Genomic DNA, 24752 nt, shown 5'->3' with positions numbered 1-24752 from the left:
GTCATAATTTAAGTGCAAATGGTATTAAGCTGGATGTCCATAAAAAAGAAGCAGTTGAATCGTTTGGCCAACCAAAATCAAAAGAAGAAGTTTCTAGTTTTCTTGGATTATTAACTTATGTGTCAAGATTTATTCCTCACTTAGCAACAGAAGCCAATGTTCTAAGGAAGATGACCAGAAAACAAGTTAAATTTATTTGGGGAAAAGAACAGGATGAAGCTTTTAAGAAATTAAAATCATCTTTAGTTACAAATCCAGTCTTAGGTTATTATAGTCCAGAAGATGAAACACATGTTTATTGCGACGCAAGTCCAGTCGGATTGGGTACTGTTTTGGTTCAGTTAGATTATCAAGGTCCTAGAGTTATTGAATATACCAGTAGAACATTATCAGAGGTAGAGCGCAGATACTCTCAATTAGAAAAAGAAGCTTTTTAGAACTGTGTCTAAGAATTGAACATTGGGTTTTAAGATTACAAATATATGATTATGAAATTGTACACAGACCAGGAAAATCTAATATAGCTGATCCATTATCAAGGTTGGTAGTGTACAATGGTAAGAAAGTAAATGACAACAAGAATGAAGTTCATATTCATAACATTATGGTTAAGGCTACACCAAGAGCACTTAGCTTGGAAGAAATAAAAAAAGAATCTGAAGTGGATAGTGAGTTAATTTTAATTAACAATTGTTTTAAGACAGGTAACTTTGATGTAGCTCCTATTGCATACAAGGTTATTAAAACAGAGTTATGTATTTATAATAATATTTTGTTAAGAGGTACAAGAATTGTAATGCCTTTAAAGTTAAGACCTAAAGTTTTACAACTTGCACATGAAGGACATCCTGGAATAGTGTCAATGAAGCAACGGTTAAGATCAAAAGTGTGGTGGCCAGGCTTAGACAAAGAAGCTGAAAAATGTATCAAGTCCTGTCATGATTGTCAAATTGTATCGCTTCCTAATCATCCACCATTAATGAAAAGAAGGAAACTTCCAATGGGTCCATGGATAGATGTTGCGGTTGACTTATTAGGTCCGTTACCTTCGGGGCATTATATTTTTGTTGTAGATTATTACAGTACATATTATGAAATTGACATTTTTAAGAATGTTGAAGCCAAAACAATTGTTAAGAGTTTGAAGAGAATTTTTGCTCGCTTTGGGAATCCTATTACAATTACTTGTGATAATGGTGGTCAATTTATCTCTCAAGAATATAAGAGTTTTTGTGAAGAAAATAATATAGAAATTTATAATACTATACCACTTTGGCCTCAAGCTAATGGAGAAGTTGAAAGGCAAAATCGCTCAATCTTAAAACGGTTAATTATTGCTCAGGCTAGTAAGTTGGATTGGGAAGATGAATTACTAAAGTATTTATTTATGTATAGAAATACTCCTTATTCAGTAACGGGTGTAAGTCCATCAGAATTGTTGTTGGGAGGAAATCTAGAGATAAATTACCGCAAATTCAAGGAATGGGTTTTAATGAAGAAGTTGAAGACAGAGATAAAGAAAAGAAGTTTATAGGAAAAGATTTTGCAGACAAGAATATGAAATGATAAGAAATGCAAGGGAACAAGAAGAGTTCAAGGAGGGCGATTTGGTTTTATTAAAACAAATAAGCTTACTCCAAATTTTTGTGTGGATCCTTATACAGTAGTAAATACAGAGGTCCTTCTATTACTGTTGAGAGGGATGGGGCAAAATATACCAGACATGATTCATTTGTGAAAAAGTTTATAAAAGAAGATAGTGGTTCAAAAGAAGTTGAAAATGAGTAGGCTAGTGACACAAGTAGTATTGATCAAAAAACAAAAAGAGAAATTAAGTTACCAGAAAAGTACAAAGATTTTTGTATATAAATATTTATTGACATAAGTTATTCATGGTGCAAGTCTTTAGGTAGCATTATTTGATATTTAAATTGTATTGTTTTTTTATTATCTTGATATGTTATTTTAATTATGTTGTTTTTTATTATCTTGATATGTTATTTTAACTATGTTTTTACTATCATGTATTTGCTATGTATTAATATTTTGATTGTTATGGTCATTTAATAAAAAAGGACCGAAAGATGTAGTGTATGAGGTAACACTGTAAGATTAAGTAAATAAACAGCAATGCATTACAGTCTAAGCAAAGACATATAAATAGCCAAAGATACAGTGGTTATACAACTATATATGCTTACTACAATTGAGGAGTATGGAGAAGTAGGAAAAATGTATGAAGAGCCTAGCAATTTAATAAACACATGATACAGTGAGGAAAATTATATAAAGCTCAGTTATTTTAATATCAATGTAGGCAGAGCAAGAGAAAAAAAGATGGTTAGAAATTATACACTGAGACAATGATGATTGCAATATCCACGTAACTATATTATGAACACGAAATGAACTAAAGAGGTGACAATCTAATAGAGTTTTGCACAAAAAATAAATTAATCATAACAAATACACATTTTTATAACTGTAAAAGATGAAGATACACCTGGAAAGCTATCTGCGATACAAGGATATTACAATAGAAAAAAAGAATTGTTCTCTAAATATGAAAAAAATTACTATAAAATTTATTCTAATCTTATGTATATTATGCAATATTAAAACCTATATATTAATGTTATGAAAATCAGGAAAAATGCATTATTAAAAAGATTAAATTTCTAAAATTATATTAATAATTTATTCTCTAAGTGATAGTATTAAATTAAAGACTACATATTTGTTAAACTAAAATAATATCTAATTTATACACAGAAATTTAATATAAAATAAAATATATATATAAATATAATCTTATAACTTATAGTATATACTACNTACGGGAAATCAGGGTTCGATTCCGGGGAGGGTATCTGAGAAACGGCTACCACATCCAAGGAAAGCAGCAGGCGCGCAAATTTCCCACTCCCGGAACATGGAGGTAGTGACGAAAAATGACAATACGGAAAACATCCCTCGAAATCGGAATGAATACTTTATATCTCTTAATTAGAATAAAGTGTGTTAATATATATTTTTAATAGTAATTAGAATATATATATATACAAATAATGCAACTTAACTACGTAAAAGTATCATGCACTAGGTATAGCTGTGTTTTGTGGGCGGGCGTGTCGGACTAACGTTATACCTGAGGTATAAACGGCAGTAGGAATATATACGTAAGCCGTATGGTACGCGGATAGTATTGGTCAGTCAAAATAAAAATTTGTTTATATATATATAATATTGATGACAAGCACACGGGTACGATAACCAAAAATAAATTTATACAGAGGAATAGTGTGCCGTCGTGATGTGAGCGAGGCGTGGGGTGGGGTGAATGCGTTATGACAGTTTAGTCTAGACGACGGAATATGCGATAACGCGTGGCGTTTGGAGAGTTACATACATACATACATACATACATACATACATACATACATACAAGTGAAACTAATAAAAGCGTGTTTTTTTAGTTTTTTAAACTATATTTATTTTTTACTTTTTAGTTTCATGTTATTTATTTATTTATTTATTTTATTTTAAACGGACGTTAGTCCAATAACAATTTACATGGGTGTAAAGTAAGATACAAGAATAAAAAACAATTTTATATAAATGCGAAAAAGTATACAGTATTATGAAACAAACTATTATAATATAAATGAATATAAAAACTCNTTTGTTAAACTAAAATAATATCTAATTTATATACAGAAATTTAATGTAAATAAAATATATATATACAGAGTGGCCCACCACTCACTGGCAACTTAAATAACTTTTGATCCAGTTAATATTTTTAGCTGATTTTTTTTTTAAATAATAGTTATACGTTAGGTCTATAGCTATATCTCAATAATTAATTTTTTTACATTTTATTAAAAATATTAATTATTTTTAAATTTTAAATAAAATGTAAAAAAAAAATCTAAGAGAGCTATTTTGTAGAGTAGAATTTAAGAAAAATTTTAGTAAAAAAATATCTTATTAATATACAGTAGTAAATATTCTGTAGCGGTTTGAAGTTTGTGAAAATTTGAATTTTCATGTATTATTTTACGGTATTAAACTAGTAATGAGTCGTTTACGAACGAACGGGTCTTTTTGAACGGGTCATATCAGTGAACGAGTTGATCCGGATCGCAAAAAAAATTGATATCGTTCATACGTTCATTCGTTCGTTTGTTTCACGCAATATATCGGACACACTGTTTCATGATTCGTTCATTTACTGAACGTTTACTTGCACTTCGGTTAAAACCTATGCCTAACCTTATATTCTTATAATATAAAAATTTAGTGATGGGCATTTTCGAATATTTTAAACTATCGAATAGTATTGGATAGTTTTTTAAAACTATCTACTTCGATATAGTAAAAAATATTCGATTAGTTCTACCTAAAATTTTTATTAAGTATACTTAATTATAATAAGAAGATAATTAACGAATACTTATAAATAAATTATTATACAATTAATAATAGTAAAAATTAGTGATGGGGCATTTTCAAATATTTTAAACTATCGTATAACTATTCAAATTGTGTTTATACAACCGAATAGTTTATTTTTAACATAAACTATTCGAATATATTGTGTAACTATCGAATATTTTTTGAATGACTATCGAATAGTTCGATATTTTCTATTCAATATTTCCCATCACTATTAAAAATTTAAAAAAAAAACGAAGAATATATTCTTTATAAGTATATACTTATAATGTTTTCTTAAAAAATTAAATGAAAAAATACTTATTGCCAATGAGAGTTTAAAGGCAACACTATTTGGTTTGTGATAAAAACATTTTTATTGTAGGTCTGCAGACTAAATTTTCAAAGTTGTGACATGTTTCTACTAACATAATCATGCAAGTTTAATTCAGTTAGATTATTTTAAGTATCCTACTATATTGTTCATTTGAAGAACAATTTTGATTATCAATATATAGCTATTTATTTCATAAATATTACATTCATATAATTATTTATAAGCGAAAATAGGTCTATGAATTAGTGAATTTAGCAACTAGGACAAAAATTGACTATTAGACTAATATAATTGTTGTGAGAGGTATTAAACCACCTCACTCTTTTATAATCTGGTCATAGCTGCTGTAAATTGTAATATCTGATTTAGGTGAATTAATTTCTCTATAAAACTCCTTTTATGAAAACAAATAATTTAAATGATTTCGCTTATTATAGAAACAAATTCTATGGATTTATGTACCGCAACTCATCCGCTAGTATAAATTATTTGTTTTTATTCTATACAAAAATATTCGTGTATAACAGCATATTATGTTATTTCAAGTAATTTGTATTTGAAAAAATAATATATAACCCGATTATACAAGTGTATTATCAGTAAAAATTCTGATATCACGGTAATGTTACATGGTGAAAATGCGAATTTGACCGACTCGTTCAGGAAAGCCATAGTAAGGAGTAATTAATAAAAACCGTGACCGATCGTAAGAAATGAACGAAAGAACGAGTTATATTAACGGGTCATTTGAACGATCCGATCCAAACGATCCGGATCGTTGGATTGACCCGAAATTCCCATCACTATATTAAACATTGATATACGTATTGAGAAAAGGACAGAAGAAAACGCTATATTTTCAATATACTTTTGAATGAGAGTGATAAGTAATAATTGTCTTATCTAATTTCTTATCATGGTATTAATGCCAAGTTTGTAATGTATACACATTATCATCTTATGTATACACAGTAATCATGAAAAGAGCGTTTTCTTCTGTCCTTTTCTCAATACGTATTTCAATGTTTAATACCGTAAAATAGTACATGAAAATTCAAATTTTTACAAACTTCAAAACGCTACAGAATATTTACTACTGAATATTAATAAGATATTTTTTTACTAAAATTTTTCTAGAATTCTACTCTACAAAATAGCTCTCATAGATTTTTTTTTTACATTTTATTTAAAATTTAAAAATAATTAATTTTTTTAATAAAAGGTAAAAAAATTAATTATTGAGATATAGCTATAGACCTAACGTATAACTATTATTTAAAAAAAAAATCAGCTAAAAATATTAACTGGATCAAAAGTTATTTAAGTTGTCAGTGAGTGGTGGGCCACCCTGTATATNTAAAAAAAAAAAATTATATTTAATACAACATTTACATTAATCTATCTTAAAAGTAATACTTAAAAAGTAAATCTTATACATAATTTATTATCTTAGTATTAATATTAAATTAATGACTACAACAATATAAAACTATTTTGAAATATTAAACTAATTTAATGTCTTAATTATCTTTCGCAGCAACCGAAGTTTTTTATGTATAAAAATTTCTATAAATCTTACAAAATTATTTAAGAAATATCATAGTTTTTATACAAGTTATTTTGTATAAAGATATAGATAAATTTTCTAGGACAGAAGTTTTAAAAATCTCTAATACTCTAAAGTTAAAAAAGAGACAGTGTGCGATATTTTAAAAGAACTCGAAAGTTATTGTATTTCTAGAAATAACAAAATTATGGACAATTACAATTTCTTTACTCGCAAGCAATATGCTGAAGAACCATTCGTGAATTTCTACACAGATTTTAGAAATAACGATGACTGAATCATAAGTCATTAACGCACAAACATAGATAATTGTATATATACAAAAGAGCTTCGAGTCTTGGTAATAATAAATAATACTCTATTGTGTTAATTGATATGTTTCATGAAAATATTTTAATGATCAAATTATTATTGTCAAGAAGGATTTATTCAATACACTTACCTTTTGTTTCCAGTATTATACAACTTGTTAATGATGCGTAAGTCAACAAACCAGTGTTTTAAAAAACATTTTCAAACTCAGATTTTCGCTGAACAAGATTTTGATGTTTGGGGTTCACGAGCAATATAAAACTTCTTTGTCTTTAACAATGCAATATCTATCAAAGTATTTTCTCAAATTCATATTAATTAATCACGAAACAAAATTTACTACTGACACTTTTATTGCTTTTTTATTGTAAATAAGATTTTTAAGAAAATATTATTTATAATACTTTTAAAACTACCAACTTTTTCATATATTAACATACTATACTGCAGTAACTATGAAAACGTAAAATACTTTATTGTCTGACTATAGAAGAATACTTAGCCAATATTATAATTATATTTAAAAATGTTTTATAATGTAGCTTTCATCACAAATTTGTATATGAATATCAAAATATTCATATATTAATTTTTATTACTAAAATATGTTTATAGTTATTTATAATGAATCATACATTTTTCATCAGAATTTTTATTCTCCTTTAAAAACAACTATACAAACAATCACTTAATAAATTGTTAAATAAAATTTATTCCATTCACAAAGTTTCCTTTAGTTTAATTTCAAAATTTTATGATATTCACTTATCTTAACTTAAGACATTTCTAAATGATATATATAAATTCAATAAAATTTCTTTTGTTTATTTAGGAGAAGTTCAATTTTAACATATTCGAACTCAACGAGTTTTGAAGTTTAGCGTCCAAGAGCTGTTTGACTTTAAACTCGTATTATTCAACATGAATTGGACCATTTAAATAGTATAATGTATAGTAATAGAATGATTCTCAATAGTCTATGTTGTACTGGTTGGGATACAATAAATAGAAATCAAGGGTTTGTAGAGCTGAGATATGAGAATTAAGAATGAACATTTTTTGTAATATATTTTACATTAAAAAAAAAAATATAAACTTATCATCTTAATAAATTATCATTATTAACAAAAAGTTTGTTAAAAGTTATCTAACAGCAAGTAATTATTGTTTTTCTATTATTAGTAAAAAATACAAAAGAATATTTACAATTCAAATTTTATTTTATTTTTTTAATTATTAATATTCACTAGTAAACAAATAAAAAATAAGGTAATATAATAACAAAATTAAATTTTTATAAAATTTAATTTACATACAAAAAAAAAATGTATATCTCAATATAAAGTCTTGAAAAGGCTTTATCTAAATAGTAAAAAGTTAAATTCATGTTGGATGAATATTTGTTTTAAGAAAAGGTTAGTAGTTGCATGACTTGCTACAACTAAATTTAAAAGTTATTATTTAAAGATTTTGTCTTCCAACCAAGGTCTTAATATAGGTAATGTAGATGGATAATGAGTACCAATTTTTGCATCAAATGAACCGTCTTCCGTTCTAAATGGGTAAGTTCCCATCATAATTGGAAGTTGGAGCTTAACCTCTTTTTCCATTGTGTTAGGTGTTATAATGAACTGTAAATATTTATTAAATAAAATATTTTCACAAAACTTTTTCTTATTTTTAGTTTATTTGGTAATAATTAGTACAACATTTTAATGATTTTTTTTTAATAAGATCATTATTTTTAAAATAGTTGTGATACATAAATTATTTGGCTATCTTTGAGCTATATATATATATACAGACGTAACTGACAACTTTTGGTACAATTTTTATTTTATTGAAATTTTTTTTTTAATTATTACATTCTATGATTATGTTTAAAGCATATTTTTCATTATTTCTAACATATAAGAAAAACCTTTTATTTTAAAATTTTAAAATAGTTATTATTTAACACTTTTCTTACAAAAGTTTTTGATCAGTCGATAAAAATTTTAGGACAAGTATTTGTTGAGTTACAAACATTTTGTACCTCGTTATGGTGTATATATATTCTGTCCAAATTCCATACCAACTCTATAAATTAAAATACTCAATGAGTGCTTGTCCTAAAATTTATATTGATGCATTCAATTTTTTTATTAGGGATAAAAAAATGGCTATTTTGAAATTTTTAAAAAAATTAAAAATTGTATTTATTATTTTTTCTTATTAGTGATAAATAATAAATATATTTTTAAAGTAATCTAAGTTTTATTTATTTTAACACGTTGACTGCCATGAGGGTCGTTTCAGCCCCCCAGTAGAATTTTTAAATGAGCCATGAGGGGTCATTTCGTCCTTCACTGTTATGTTATCTTTGAAGACTCGTGGGGTCAAATAGCCCCTCAGTTACTGTCTTAATACCGTATCATCTGATTCTCTGTTATCAGTTTATTAAAATGCTTCAATCAGCATTTAAATATTTATATATAGGTGACACACCAGAACAGGCGTGGCAGTCAACATGTAAAAAATAAATGTCAACTAAATGATAACTGTATCAAAAGTTATAAGCGTTGTCAGTTAGGTTTCAGACACTATATTAATTTGTATGTTTTTTTTTTCGTTTTTACAGCTCATAGCAAATTACTGAGCTCGGAAAATAGAGCCACCCGTGAACTAGTCTCAAAACCGAGAAAGTGCACATCAGTCACTGCTATGTTACCGATTCACACCATCCATTGTATGCTTTTATCTATAACCTTAAAGTATCTCATAATATACTTAAAAGGTCAGTTAAATATACAGAGTGTTCAGTAAGTCAGGAAACGGGTATCTATTGTTCTCATTGTTACAAACAATGAGAACAATAGAAACCCGTTTCCTGACTTACTGAACACCCTGTATATCACCTTTTCTTAGAAATTGAAAAAAATTACCCATGAACTTAAAAATGAATTAATTATATTCTTTAATAAAATTATCACTTGCAAATCTATTTAAATGAATCTTGTCGAAAAGTCAAATTAAAAATAATCAAATTTTTTTAGGTCATATAAAAATCAAATATTTTAAATATATTAACAAGAATTTATTTTCTAAATGAGTATTTTTTAACAAATTTCAAATAAATTAATTTATTGACTGCATAAAAAAATTATAATAAAAGTATAAATTATTGATGGCTGCACATCCTTAGTCATATACATGTATACATGTTACTTACATAAATGTCGTATTGAATGTTTATTATATGGCACCCACGAAGGTTAGTTGGAGGTAATGGTGGTACATAAAGTTGTTCATTACGCCATTCATCAGTTTCGTCTGGTTTAATTTTTCCTCTTCTAAGAGACGCTAATTCTCTAGTTTCCGACTGCACAACTTTATTTTTGGCAAAATATTGTATTGTCTATTAGATGACAAAAAATTTATATTATAAAACTACACAAAAGTCAATTATTACGTCCACTCACTTCTGTTAACGTTGCCCTGGTCGATTTAATGGTAACTTTACTATTATTTGTAACAATTGCGGTAATTTCAATTGTTTCACCTGGCACATATGCTCCTTTGTCAAGACAAACTTGACATTCCACCTGCCCTGATCCAAAGCACATAGCTTTAGATAGTTTATGATCTATATCGCAGCGGAATGGTTCCTAAAAATTGAACGTTGTTAAGATTACAAAAAATTTATCAAAAGAAAACATATTGGTATGTACTACAGAAAGAATTGATGGTTCCATGTTGAGATCGATAGGATTCATTACAATGAATACTTGCTGGTTTTTATGGATCAAAGAGTTTGGCTCCCTCAATGCGGCTTTACAGTAGTATTGGACCCAACCAGACTTGCCGAGAAACGTAGATGGAAGACCGGGTGGTAATCCCAATTTGAACGGAAAACTGTGGATTCCAGGAGACAACATGACAGGAGGTTGTCCTAAAATAATCATATAAGTGCTGTCCATACTTTTTAGCACTAAAAATAAAATAAAAATCTTTAAGTATTTTTACCTGGTTCACCAAGTAATCGCATCCGAAAATCAATATAGTTTTCCTTGTCATAAACTCTCTCACGGCGTCTACTCTTCAGTCGCACAACTCCTTCTCCAACCACAAGAAAGTGTAAACCTGAATAAAAACACTTAATTTTGGTAAAAATATTTTCTTTACTTTTATTAGTCAACATTCAGTACAGACAACATAAAAAATTTTATTTTTAAAATTATTACATTTTTTATAAAGTTAACTTTTAACAAACTAAATTTATTTTTTACAAAATAAAGTAACTAATAAAATTAATAAATTATTTGATTTTACACATAATATAATTATCGAAAATAGTGTATTAATATTTTAAACACCAGTATAATATACTCCAAATATAAATTTTAATCTGAATAACTCCCATAAAAACCCTACAGATATACTGACACTGTTTGCTAGGCATAAAAGCATGACCAGTCCTCGGCTGACATCAAAAATGTAAAACTTCGACTACTAACCTCGATAATATGTTTAATACATTTCTGTTGTAAATTGAATAATATCATAATTATTAATAAATATAATTACATAACGTCTTATACATAAAAATATATTAAAACAGTAAAGTATAAAAACTTTAATAAAGTAGATCTGAGAAATAAAACAATTTACAGTCTATCATATGCGATAACGCCAAATTCTAGTTATAAAAAGATAGGATAGATACCTGATCATATATATTATATTTAAACACAATATAAATTGATTTTATTAATCATAAAATACATGTTGACAGTTTATTACTCAATTATAAACAAATCATTTTATTAAGTTATGTTAAGTTACCAATAGTTGTATTACTGTTTTTTTTGTGTTTATCAATAAAACAAATAAACAGTACAGCTATACATATGTTAAATGTCTTAATGACATCTCAGTTCCGTGATGAACACTCAACATTAAACAATAATATTAAATCGATCAACTAATATTCAATAAATTTAAAAAGTGAAAATGTGTCATGCACTTTTCAATTTTAACAACATTCTGTGATTAAATAGAGTTTTATCACTAGAAATGATATTTAATGCATATAAGAAGTTTCTAATGCCAAATATCATGTTCAAACCGTGAAATAATACAAATAAAAAAGTATGTAAGTAATTTTTATAAATAATGTATTTTCTATTTATCTTTTTGAACATTAATAACAGATTTATCCATTAATGAATATTAATACTTAAAATAAAAATAAAAAAGTACAATATTGCAACAGATTGGAACAATATAAAACAGTTTTATTATAGAAAATAAAGTCTCGCATAAATATTTTTGATGTCACCTAAATCATGACAATTCAAATACAAACCAGTGTAAATAAAAATTATCAATCATTAAAGTAGTTAGATAAAAAATCTAAATTTTTGACAAAACGTATGAAGTTTTTTCTTAAAGTTCCAAAATTATTCAAGTTACGTTTTGAATTTTATTAAATGAATACATATTTTAATGGAAAATAAAATTTTAATGTCATTATTGATGAATCCTGTAATCAGTAACACATGTTTGTGATGTTAAAGGGTTCTGTCCTCCAAATATAATAAAGCTTTTATAAACCTAAATTTAATTAAATAACTTGAACAAAAAACAGAGATCAATTTGATTAAATTTTCAGCTGATACTCAGGTGTACTAAAATATTTATTATCTTTACTTCTTATATGATAATTAACCGGTCTTTTTGTCAATACTAAGATTTCCATTTCGCTTTTCGGTATTTCATTAAAACCCATTCCGATTTTTTATGACTTGCATAGATGTAATATTGTTTTTATAAATTAAATAAATTATTAAAGTTTTTAAACGTAATTATAACCACCAAAAGCGACAATTTTATTCCAAAATTTGCAGAAAAGATTATGAAGTAATTAAATAAATTTAACGATTAACATTGTAAAAAGTTACTACATTATACTCTGTGATTTTAACAAAATGATTCAGGATTCCTGAAAATTCTGTTAGCTTGCAGATCATTATTTTAAATAATTCAGCTTAAGTATGAAATTCATTTTACTAATTTATAGTGAGCATTAAGAACGTTCACTATCAACTGACGACTTATCTTCTGTATGAAAATGATTGCCGTAGTTAAAAAACTCGCAATATTGGTGTTAAAAATTATGATTTCAGATTTTATTAGTTAAACTTTTTCAACTCAATTTTTGAAAATTTTCCAGAAATATTGACACTTTTATTTAATCTTAAATTAAAGCGTATGTAATATACTATACTATGAAAAAAAAAAAAATTCGAAATATAGTGAACATGGTTATCATATTCAGAAAAACCCAGCACAGGGGAGTCGCGGCACAGTGGTGACGTGACATAGTTGGATCAAGTATAATGATATCTGATAGTGATTAAAATCACTATAAAAAAAAACGCTTCGATGCAAATCTTTAGTGTTTAATTTAAAAAAATTGGTGGATTATTCCAAAAGCTCTATGATCTGCTAGTTCCTTATTAATATCCTGATTAAAATAAAGTATGTCAAATGGAAAAGGGATAATTAAAAAATCTTATTTCTCATAAAAAAATTGTGTTGATCCATACACTTTTCAATAAGTTATAGCATTATAAAGTTAAAAATTTAAAAAATAAAATTGAGAATTTTCACTTAAAAATAGCATTTGGTAGCCATTTTTACCGTGAAGACAAAATAAAGTCCGAAATTTTTTTTTTTCCATAATAAAGTACATTGCATTAGCTTTAATTTAAGATATATATAAAAGTGTCAGACTTTCCGGAACACTTTCAAAAGTTAAGTTGAAAAAGTTCTACTTTCTATATGCATTTTTCAGATTTAAAATCGATAATTTTAACACAAAAATAGCATATCGTACCCCTAGATCTAAACTGTTGTAACTCAAAAATGCGATTTTTGAGATAATGTTCATTTTAGGATTTCTGATTCTATTACCTACATGAGAATAAAACCATACTAACTATATCTTGTTTGGTTTCCAATAGAAAGCGCTAGAAGACAGTTTACTTGAATGACAGCATGCAACGCCGTACCAACTAAACCGCATTATTCTCAGTTACTAATAATACTAGTATTATTACTAGTCATAACTATACCATGATATTTCAGAACATCCTACATTGCATATTCTTTTTTTGAAAATTCAATAAATCGAGCAAGTTCTCGAATATCAGTTTTTCTTGAATTGTAAAAAAAGAGGTTTTTTGAGTTACAACAGTTTAGATCTAGGGGTGCGATATGGTAGCCATTTTTACCACAAAAACAAGTCCAGAGGTAAAATTTTTTTTTTTTTCATAATAAAGTACATTACATTAGCTTTAATTTAAGATATATATAAAAGTGTCAGACTTTCCGGAACACTTTCAAAAGTTAAGTTAAAAAAGTTAATGTTTTGTAAAAAAATTGTCATTTTAAATCCCCTCCTATGGACAGATAAAGGGTCAGATTAATAAAAAATATATACCAAATTATAGGTAAAGACATCAAGCAACTATAAAAAAATAATTATATTGATTTGTTGGTTTTTGAAAAAGTAATGACAGTTTTAAGAAAAAAAATGAAAAAATGTCGAACATTTGTAATTTTTTCGGGGAATGAGGGGAAATTTTTTCAGTTTTTGTGGGTAATGTCTACTACTTTCGATTAGATACGATTTATGATCTTTTGACGTATCGTTGAAAGAAATCCGTTCGATGAGAGCTGAGAAAAAGTGATAACAGACACAAAAAAAAAAAACTCATCATACTTAAATAATACCTTCTCAGCTTCACATCGAAGCTAATATGCTATTACTGTGATAAAATTTTGGGTTTTGTATTTTAATTTATTTTAATATAACTTATAATGAGTTACATTGATTTTCATGAATATTATTAATACTAATTCACATAGAACATAAAATTTAACTTATTTCAATTTTTTTTTTCTTTTAAGTCGAAAAAATTAATTTTAACATTTGAATCAGTTTAAATTGCCAATTTTATTAAAAAATGAATGCGACGAACGTTTGCCGATTCAGTAAAAATCATTGCCTGTGCCAGTGACATTTTTGCAATTTTTCTTTAATTCTTTTTGAGTTAGATTTTGCTTTTAAAAAATCTACCAATTTCTTAAAATTAAATACTATCTACAGGTTTGCATCGAAACGTTTTTTATGATAGTGATTTTAATTACTTTCAGATATCATCTATACTAGTCCCAAATATGCCACGCTCACACTGTGCTATCGTTTTTATAAATGAATCTATACAGATAATAAAACATTTTTAAGTGATTTCTTTTATCTTATATAAAAGTGTAAAAAAGTCCAATTCGTTAAATTTTGTCAATCCTGAATATTAAATATTATTATAATCTAATGAATAATTATAAATAAAATTACAGTAAATTTTATACTAATGCTATAACAGTAGCATACTAATGTGGGGAATCCTTAGGGCCTGGACCTCTTTCTACTAATGTCCAATTAATTTCGATTTTAATTAATTTTTTTAAATCAATATCAAATATATTTCAATTTTATTTAAATTTTTGTAATCAAAAACCAATTTCAATTTTGATAACAATTTTATAAATCAATTTCAAGCCCTTATAATTTCTCAACTTATTCTCATGCAAATGTACGCTTTCATTCTGGAATAAATAATAAGTTGAATTAAATGAGTATCAAGACTCCAATTTCAACAACACCAGTCATAATGTAACATTAACTTCTATAAAATTATGCGTTTAAAAGGTAGTGGCGTAGATACGATTATTATCTGGAGGAGCTTTATTTCATATTAAATTTTTGACTAATTAATATTTAAAGATGTATTTTTTTATTTAAAATTAATTGATAATATTATTACCAAAATGTAAAAAAATAATGATAAAAAATAATTTTATTTCGTACCTCTACTTTATTTATGAATAATTTTTTTTTTTTGGTTCTGGGGGGTTTAAACCCCCTAATCACCCCTCGTATCTACGCCACTGTTAAAAGGTATGATTTATTTGGGAAATAAAATTGATTGTTAAGTTCCACACAATAAATTATACTGACTCAGTTATATTATTGAAGTCGCAAAGAAATTGTAGGTTCTCAGTAAGAGATACCGTTAGGTTATATGAAGTGACGCAAACATACAACAGATGGTTGAATAATTGAATGATAACATGTTATAAGAGACGACTCGCCAAAAAAGGAAATACCCCAAGGGGAGTATAGTGTTGTACATAATACGACACAGGTGCTAAAAAAATGCTATAGGCGTAGATATTTCAACAATTCTACTTGAACTTCCAAGTAAGAAATGTTATCAAGTACCCATATTGACAACGGGCGAAGTATTGTACCAGCACTGTCAAACGACCATTGGCCAACCCGTACTAGCGCACTAATGTCTGGGGTCTTGTCGAAGCACTGATCCAGTTTTGGCAGAGGTTGCAATAGAGTACTGGTATAATTCTAGTTATGCAAAACCTCAAGTACGGAAAAACATTATTGTCACAGACATATGCCAGTATTAGTGTAGTACTGCGGCTGTTGTTAATTTTTGATTGGGTTGTCGTAGTATAAATATTGAGTGACTTAAATGCACTTAAATTCTAAAAGAATCGCATATCGTCGTACACAATGCATGATTTTAGTAAGCCCACGCCTTCACATTGGATTCGTCGTTTAAACACTTTCACTCAGCTGACGTTACGCCACAATGCATTTACCGAATCTCAACAGCCTACTGCTTTTTGCAAGTAATTACTCTGTTCAACGACAGTCACATAATTTTAATTACACAACTACGGAACGTGTTGGCTGAAAACTCGACCCATTTCTTCGATAATTAATAAATCACGAGTATTGACTATACACGCAAATTAATAACAAAGTCCTCTAACGTTTAACTGAGAACTCTCTTCCGTGTAACATTAAACTATCGTTGGAATATACAATGGTTATTACCTAGAGCTTGAGTGTCGTCCTTGAGCTCCACCAACACTCTTCCGCTCAAAAACTGTCCGGGAAAATATAACAAGTTTGTGTTGTCGAATAAAACAACGAATTTCTCGAGTTTTTTCGTCATGGCGGTGACTTGTGACAACGTACGTATTTTACTCGTGTGTTTAAATATAATAATTATTTTAAAAACAAAATGGTTTTGTCTTCTCGACGAGTACTTCGAGAACGCGGCGCGCACGACGTCCACCACAACCGAATCGCGTCTGCCGCGCGTTACTGTAGTCGGTGACAAGGTAACAGACTCATTCGACCGCCAGAGACTGTCGGTAGAATACCACTGTGCGTACCATTAGAAAAATTTGTCAGGCGTTTGCTCGATCTACGGGCAAGACGTTTCGTAATGCATGTGAATGGGAGGTAACTGTGACCGTGATTCCGACGTTTTTGTACGGTAACAAATAGTTGTCTAATGCGATTAAATTGTTTTCATTCGAATTACGAGGCGTATGCACTGATTATGAATTTAATATTATAAAATATTTTCAAAAACCATATCCTTATGGTGTATTTATGTTTATGAGTTATTAAGTTACATAGATATTTATTGATAGTAACTTCCTGTACAGCTGTACTTGAATAATTTTAATAACGAATTGCTAAGACACATTCATTTATAAGGACTTAAATATGTTAAATAAAACAGAAATATGAGTTCTATTATTTTTAAAACGTTGAGCAACCAAATAGGAATTGAGTGGTATCTGTTCGTAGGTTAAGCTTATTCAAACAAGTTCAGCGCCCACGTTGTCAATACGGTTAACGACATTAGCTTCTTCCATTTAAAGTAACGACGTCTAACCCCAGGGAATATTTTTTTAACACAATGATAGCAAGTTAGAATCTGAGATAAAGCCAAAATTAAGTCTATCCGATAATAAAAACTATTATAATCCTGTTATTGTGTACTATTATTATGTACAAAGGGTATTATAATTCAATTTCAAAATAAAAATTAATTAACTTTGTAGTCGCTAATTGATATTAGGACGATACTTGTTCTTTATTAAGATTTTGTATTCCAAGAAAAAATTATCTGACAAATGAATTTGAAATCAAATTTTTACAAACACTAACTGTAGCTTAATTTTATTTTGTAGGGAGGGATTTCAAAAAGAAAATGTATATTATGTAATTTGAAAAAAATTCGGAGGTGGGTCCAGTTTAGATCTCGTGGACCTTCCCTGAAAACTGACTATGGCTAGAGTGGCTTAATACTATACTGAACCGAGAAGTTCTTTAAGATTAGAGTTGACCTTTTTAAAATTTAATTTTTGTCATTTAAGTAAAATGAGCTTTAAATTTGACAAAAACGAATAACTTCATAAACACAGTTAATCAACATAAATATAATTTATATTTTTTCATTATTATGAATTAGTATATTTAAATATCTTGTATACCTTGAAAAACTCAGAAGAAAATAACGTCAAACTTGTATAAAAAATATATAGAAATAAAGGCTGCATTTTACTTTAATAATTAGATAAAAAAATGATTTTATAATTAATGCTTATAACTAAGTTTAAAAGGGATTCTTATATCAACAAACTTATTTAGTTACAGTGAGAATTTTAAAACTTCATCAAATTGTAATCAAATAACAATACATTTGTCATAATTAAAGATCAAATATAATACAACTTTAGAACAATGATGTTTTTGTAATATATCATAATTAAATTATAAAACAGTGTGGTTAGTTTAGTAAATTGAATGAAATTTTTGAATAGTCAATCACACTTACATTTATCTCACAATAGCCTCAAAATCAGACAATAACAATAAATTAAATAATATGTATTTACAGAGTTCATTTAATATAGTATTATAAAAAGGAAGTACATATAATTTATTATAAGATCATAATAAAAAAAATAAAACTTAAAATTAATAGGTATAATTGTAATAATTATATACCAATAATAAAATAAAAATGTATGTATAAATATAATACAATAAAATGATTCATTTTATAAAATTTCTATATAAATGTAAATGTTTAAAACATTGACTTAAAAAACAACAATTTATTTGTTCATCTTACAACATAAATTAACTTACAATAAGAAATGAAAACAGTTATATTAGTTCAAAAGAAATGAAATTTTTAGTTTGAAATCAATAATATGTTCAATTCAAATATAAAACCAATTATTTTAGATTACAATTTTTCTACCTATATTTCATTCAAAATTTTTAATTATTACTATTTTACAAACAAATAAAAATATAAATTCGGTTTTCCATTAACGGCAATTAAACTGTAGTAGTATAATAATACATTAACTTTAAAATTATTAATAATAGTTATAAAAAAAAATCCTAATATAATACTTTATAATAAAATCAATATAAAATTTTTATACTTCATATGTTTAGAAATATTATTATATATTGTACAAAAAGAAAGGTACATATATAAAAATTATATATATTAACAAAGCGATTTTTATAATATTAGCCACTTGATTTCTCTTAAAATAATAATCATATTAAGATAATTATTTTTGTTTTTTTTTTATTTTCATATATTCTTGATACATTAATTATTAAATGTTATTAATACATCTTTTATGCCTTATAAGGGTTTCAGTATTATTTTTTTCAATGACAGAATACATATTTGACAAGCTTATAAAATATATAATTAAGAAAAAAGAGGTCGATAACAACTTTTAAACTAGCACTCGGGAAGTTATTGACATTTTTAAATATAGAGTGGAGAAAAAGCGTAGCAGTTTAACATGTAAAGATAAAATTAACATAATCAATACCTTACTTCCATTTTACATTTTAAAATAGTTATAACTTACAAAGTATTGGGTCAAATATTGTTATCGACCAGTCATTTTTTTATATTATTTTACAATCTATAAGCTAATTAAATATGTATGTTGTTATAAAATAAAAACTAATTTGACACCTTTATAAGGTATAAGAGATGAATTAAAAAAATACTTAATAATTGATTAAACTAGAAATATATGAAAATAAAAAATACTACATTAATTTCCTTAACATAATTATTATTTCTTGAGAAATTGAGGGTCGAATATTAAATAATTCACCCTGTAGGTATATCTTAAGTATAATTATTAGTTAAAATTTTATAAATACGTTTACATTTTTATGTGTTATATATAGGTTAAGTTATAACCTAAAACAATGAAGCAAATGATAAATAAAATTAAAACATATATTTTACATAATTGGAGTTTTAAATATAATAAAAATTACATGAAAGAATAGTGTAATAAATATGATACAAAATATTTCATGTAAAATATAATTTTTTTAGAATATTCTTTACCAAAGCAATTTTTCAGTCGCTGAACCATTTGTCATAGGCATTGGCGATTGTCGATTAGATGTGATTGCATCTTTTATCTCAATTAAATGTCAATTGAGCAATTCAGTAGATACAAATTGTTTTAATCTTTCTAAATAAACATTATGGAGTTCTACATCATTATGCCCAGCACCCTGCAATAATTAATACAAATATAATTTAATATATCATAATAAAAGTCCATTAATTAAATATTTTATTCTTATTTATTTATTTCATCATTCAAAATAATGATGATGATTAGGCATATTAGGGTAGACAATAAAGAAATAATACAAATCAATACAAATAATAACAAACTATAAAACTTACAACTTTAAAGTTATAAATATTAAACTAAAAAAAAAAAATACAAAATGAATGTAAATAAATATAAAGTAGACATTTGAAAGATCACTTAAAATTATACTTTGAAAGTAATACGACATGTTGACAATAATAATGTTGACAAATCATGATTAAAATCAAAATTTTTTAATGAATTACATAAGTTTAGCATGCGATTAACTGGCGAGTTTATACAATAGTTCTGCGTGAGGGTAGGTATATAAAACATGGAATTATTACAAAGAAATACTTGAGGAACATTGAATGGTATCTTTTCTAAAATTTCAGGACAATCGATTTTGTTATTGAGTAAATTATACATCCACTTTACATCTAAATATTGCCTTCTACATAATAGAGTCCATTTTCAAATTATTAAAAAAAATCTTTTGGTTAATCCTATTTTTATTAAATTTGCCCGATAAAGAGGTTAAGAAACGTTTTTGAATAGATTCAATCTTTTTAATATCGTTGGCTATAAATGGGGACCAAATAATAGAACCGTACTCCAGGCCAGATCTTACAAGAGAAAAGTATAAAGTTTTTAAAAAATCAATATCTTGAAATTCATTGCAATTACGTCTTATGAATCCTAATGTACTCGACGCTTTATTATAAATATAGCTAATATGTTTCGAAAAAGATAAATCACACAAAATTTCTATTGTGTGATATTTCTATACTCAAGAATTCCATTAATTTTGATTTGTCTGTATTTATCTGTAGTCCTATTTGTCCTGCTGCACATTCTAGTATTTCAGTTGCTCTTACTGTGTCATCCAAGGAGTCTCCTAGAATATTGAGGTCATCTGCAAACCCTAACACTTTTATTTGCTGTTCATCCACGTTTAGTCCCCTAGCTTCGTTTTGTAGTACTCTAACTATCTTTTCTAGGGCTATATTAAATAATAATGGGGACAGTGCGTACCCCTGTTTTAGTCCCGTTTTAACGCTGAACACTTCTGACATAGTATTGTCTACTCTTACTTGGTACTTCACACCTTCCATGGCCAGCTTGGTTAGGTTTATTAGTTTACTTGGAAAACCAAATTCTTTTGTTATATTATAGAGACTATTTCTATGTATGCTGTCATAAGCTTTCCTGAAGTCAACAAACATTTGCCACATGTTCTGGCAATATTCATATTTCTTCTCTATAATTTGTGCTATAACCAATAATTGTTCTATAGTTGACCTACCTTTGCGAAATCCACTCAGATATTTACCTAGACATTCCTTTGCATAGAGTATTAGGCAGTTCAATAGAACTTTTGAGAATATCTTATATACTGAATTTAGCAGGGATATCCCTCTATAATAGTTGCATTCTGTTTTATCACCCTTTTTATGGAGTGGTATAATTATTGCTTCATTTCAGTTTTCTGGCATCTTTTCATCCTGCCATACCCTATGACAAACCCTGTAAATGAAATTGTACATGCCATCTCCACCTTATTTTGTGAGTTCTGATGGTATGCTGTCAGAACCAGGTGCCTTTCAGTTTTTAAGGCTCCTTATCGCTGCTCTTGTTTCTTCCTTGGGTATTTCTTTTACCAGTGGTTCCGCTTTCTGAAATATTTTATTCTCTATTGGGTCGAGAGGTATTGTGCTATCCAATAAATCAGCAAAGTATTCTTTCCATCTTATTATTTTCTTTTTTGGCTCCATAAGTATTGTTCCTTCCCTATCTTTACAGCTATTGGGCTTGGATTAAATGTACTGTACCTTCTTATTGTTTTGAAAAAATTTCTTATGCTACCTTGTGATCTATCCTTTTCTGCTTCTTGCAGTATTCCATTCAAGAAGTTTCTCTTTGAAACACACGCTTAGAGTTTTTTTTGTTCCTTTTCATATGTTTCCCTAGTATTTTGGTCACCTAATATATTATAGTTATCTCTCTCTACTCGACGTTTCTCAAATGCTTTGCGACAGGCCTCAATAAACCATTTATTTATTCTTTTTGTTTTCCATTCTTCCTATGCTTTGTTCTGCTACTTCCTTTATAAGTGTTATGGCCTGGGTCCATTCTGAATTTACATCTTGTCCTTCAAGTTTTATTAGCTGGTTGCCAACTTTAGTTTTTGACATTATGTCATTAATAAAACTTATATATTCTTCTAGGACACTCATAAAAAATGTGTCATTCTATAGAAGTCAACTGTATAGACAATATATATATATATATATATTTATAAAAATTAAATTTAATATGCTAAGAACTTAAACTTTTTCACTAAAAACAATATAATTTATAATTTAACCTACCTCAACCCAAAGGGGAGGAACTGCTTTAGGACATTTTTCATAAATTGCTACACCATGTGAAAAATCAATGACTTCATCATGAGTTCCATGAATTACAAGTACTGGAGAGTTAACTTCTGAGACTTTATCAATACTGAAGTAAAAGAGTAAACAATAAAATTAGTAATGAAATAAAATAGTTTCTTAAACTAATTTATAGAACGATGATTAAATAAACTATTAATATAAGATAAACAACTATCAACAAATAATACTTCCAAAATACCAATATTTGATAATTCTTTTTTTACTTAAAAGCATTCAATGGCATAAGTACAAAAATTATATAGTATTACTAATTATTTAATCAAAAAATATAAATAAATTATTTTTATTAATTATTTTATTATTTTTTAAATAATTTAATTGGCTTAATACACATTTTGACATTTACTAAATTAGAGTTTCTTCAACAATATGTTTAGGAATTTATTATAGGAAGTCTATATAATTTCAATAATGTAGATTAGTAGGGATCTTCACTTCTTATACCTGTCTCATTATCATTATTTTTTTCAATTGGTAGAAGGTTCAGATTCTAAAGCCCTATGTTTTCAATATATCACTGTAACTTTTGAGTTTGTTATTAACTAAAAAATTTGTTTACACAACTGGAGTAATAGGAACTACTACCTGAAATTTCAATATAACCCCTAAAGAATGTTGGCCCCCAGACAGCTGCCTTGTCAGTCTGACTTGTTTGCTTAGACTGATATAAGGTCATTGCTATAACCATAGTAGAGTAGTGGAAACAATTTATAAAACACATATAAGTCTGGCTAATGACTAAAAGACATTTTGAATTTGAAGTATAACACCTTTAAAGCAAGATACCTAAAAAAATATGATCGACATTTTGGTAAATAAGATATACTGTTTATTCTAAAATTACTGATAAAAATATTTTTAACTTCTTTTTTATAACCCAGACCATTTGGAAACATTAGTAAGAACATGCATGTTTTAGGGGCAGTATGTTGCCAAGTTTTTCTTTTTTTCTGCTTATTGTTAGGGAGCAAAATCTTAAATACAGTATCAAATAAATTACTTAACGATTTATATATAAAAAATCAACATACCTTGTAAATACATCAAAGAACCACTTCCTTTTAGATCTTGGGAATGCTACTTTAATGCCAGAAGTCAATGGTGAATGCAAGACAACAGCACCTACTTCATACCTGGATGCTAAATCAACAGTTGGAACAGTACCAATACTTTGGCCATATAGAATAATATTTTCAGGGCTTATGCCATAACTTGTTCTTAACGTCTGCCATGCAGCATCAATATCTGCATACAAGTTTCTTTCGCTTGGTTTGCCATTACTGATTCCATATCCAGAGTAATCATAGCTGAAAATATTGCAGTTAATCCGCATACCTAACCCTAAGTAGAAACTGCTCATTTGCCCTAGGTCAACAGCATTACCATGTGAAAACAATATAGTATAGCGGGCATTAGGGCAACATCGAACAAATATACATGCAATACGATTTCCACGAGATGTACGTGCATAAAACCCTTCAATGTTTTGAACATCACTATCGGTATATTGCCATTCAGCCTTGTCATTAAACTTAATATGATATTTACTCTCACCACTTTCTACAGGGGTAAAGTCGTAAGTAGATGGTGGAGGCAGGAATGCTAGCTTGGAAGCTATACGCGATGGTAAGGGCGGGCAACAAAACAAATACATTAATTCACTGAACGTCATACCGTTCATTGCAAACACATCGAACACAAAATAAAAAACAATCAAATAAAAGTAAATTAAAAAAATTCTAATTAAATATAAATTATTACAAATTTTTATAATTCACTTAAATCATGGGGAAATGAGAGTAACAGTATTATAACAATAAACTTTTATCTAAATACTAGGGCTAAACATTTTAAATTATCAACAATACATACTTAAAACTGTGGATATGACATCATCGACTTATGTAAAAAGAACATGATTAAGATGCACACATTTGGTAACAACCACAGTTTTGACGACGTCACATAATTATTGAACCATATTATAGAATCACTATGAGTATTAAAGAATGAATAATCTGTTATGACGTCACTTTGCTTATTTGAA

General features: G+C 27.2%; 3 protein-coding genes across 4 annotated transcripts; 1 reads left to right on the top strand and 2 right to left on the bottom strand.

Annotated features, from left to right (window-relative positions):
- The first annotated feature begins 604 nt into the window (after positions 1-604).
- LOC126904934 (uncharacterized protein K02A2.6-like) lies at positions 605-1534 on the top strand. Its single transcript, XM_050684339.1, has one exon. It carries the CDS (start codon positions 605-607, stop codon positions 1532-1534), a length of 930 nt encoding a protein of 309 aa, XP_050540296.1.
- Positions 1535-7894: 6360 nt separating this feature from the next.
- LOC126904328 (arrestin domain-containing protein 17) lies at positions 7895-16960 on the bottom strand. 2 transcript variants are annotated; one of them, XM_050683302.1, is made up of 6 exons: positions 16621-16960; positions 10659-10775; positions 10364-10584; positions 10115-10300; positions 9865-10050; positions 7895-8284 (listed from the first exon to the last, which is right to left on the bottom strand). In XM_050683302.1, the coding sequence occupies exons 1-6, from the start codon at positions 16739-16741 to the stop codon at positions 8111-8113; spliced, it is 1005 nt and encodes a 334-aa protein (XP_050539259.1). In that variant the 5' UTR covers positions 16742-16960; the 3' UTR covers positions 7895-8110. The 2 variants fall into 2 exon arrangements, with proteins under 2 accessions (XP_050539259.1, XP_050539260.1); XM_050683303.1 differs by having other exon boundaries at positions 10367-10584.
- Positions 16961-18463: 1503 nt separating this feature from the next.
- On the bottom strand, positions 18464-24571 carry LOC126906228 (alpha/beta hydrolase domain-containing protein 17B). Its single transcript, XM_050686616.1, has 3 exons — positions 23737-24571; positions 22619-22751; positions 18464-20160 (listed from the first exon to the last, which is right to left on the bottom strand). The coding sequence occupies exons 1-3, from the start codon at positions 24384-24386 to the stop codon at positions 20077-20079; spliced, it is 867 nt and encodes a 288-aa protein (XP_050542573.1). The 5' UTR covers positions 24387-24571; the 3' UTR covers positions 18464-20076.
- Between the last annotated feature and the right edge of the window lie 181 nt (positions 24572-24752).

Source organism: Daktulosphaira vitifoliae, unplaced genomic scaffold (assembly GCF_025091365.1).
Source record: "Daktulosphaira vitifoliae isolate Bord-2020 unplaced genomic scaffold, ASM2509136v1 Scaffold_4, whole genome shotgun sequence".
NCBI classification, from domain to species: domain Eukaryota; kingdom Metazoa; phylum Arthropoda; class Insecta; order Hemiptera; family Phylloxeridae; genus Daktulosphaira; species Daktulosphaira vitifoliae.
The sequence above is the reverse complement of the archived record's forward strand: the minus strand, read 5'-3'. Positions and strand labels throughout refer to the sequence as shown.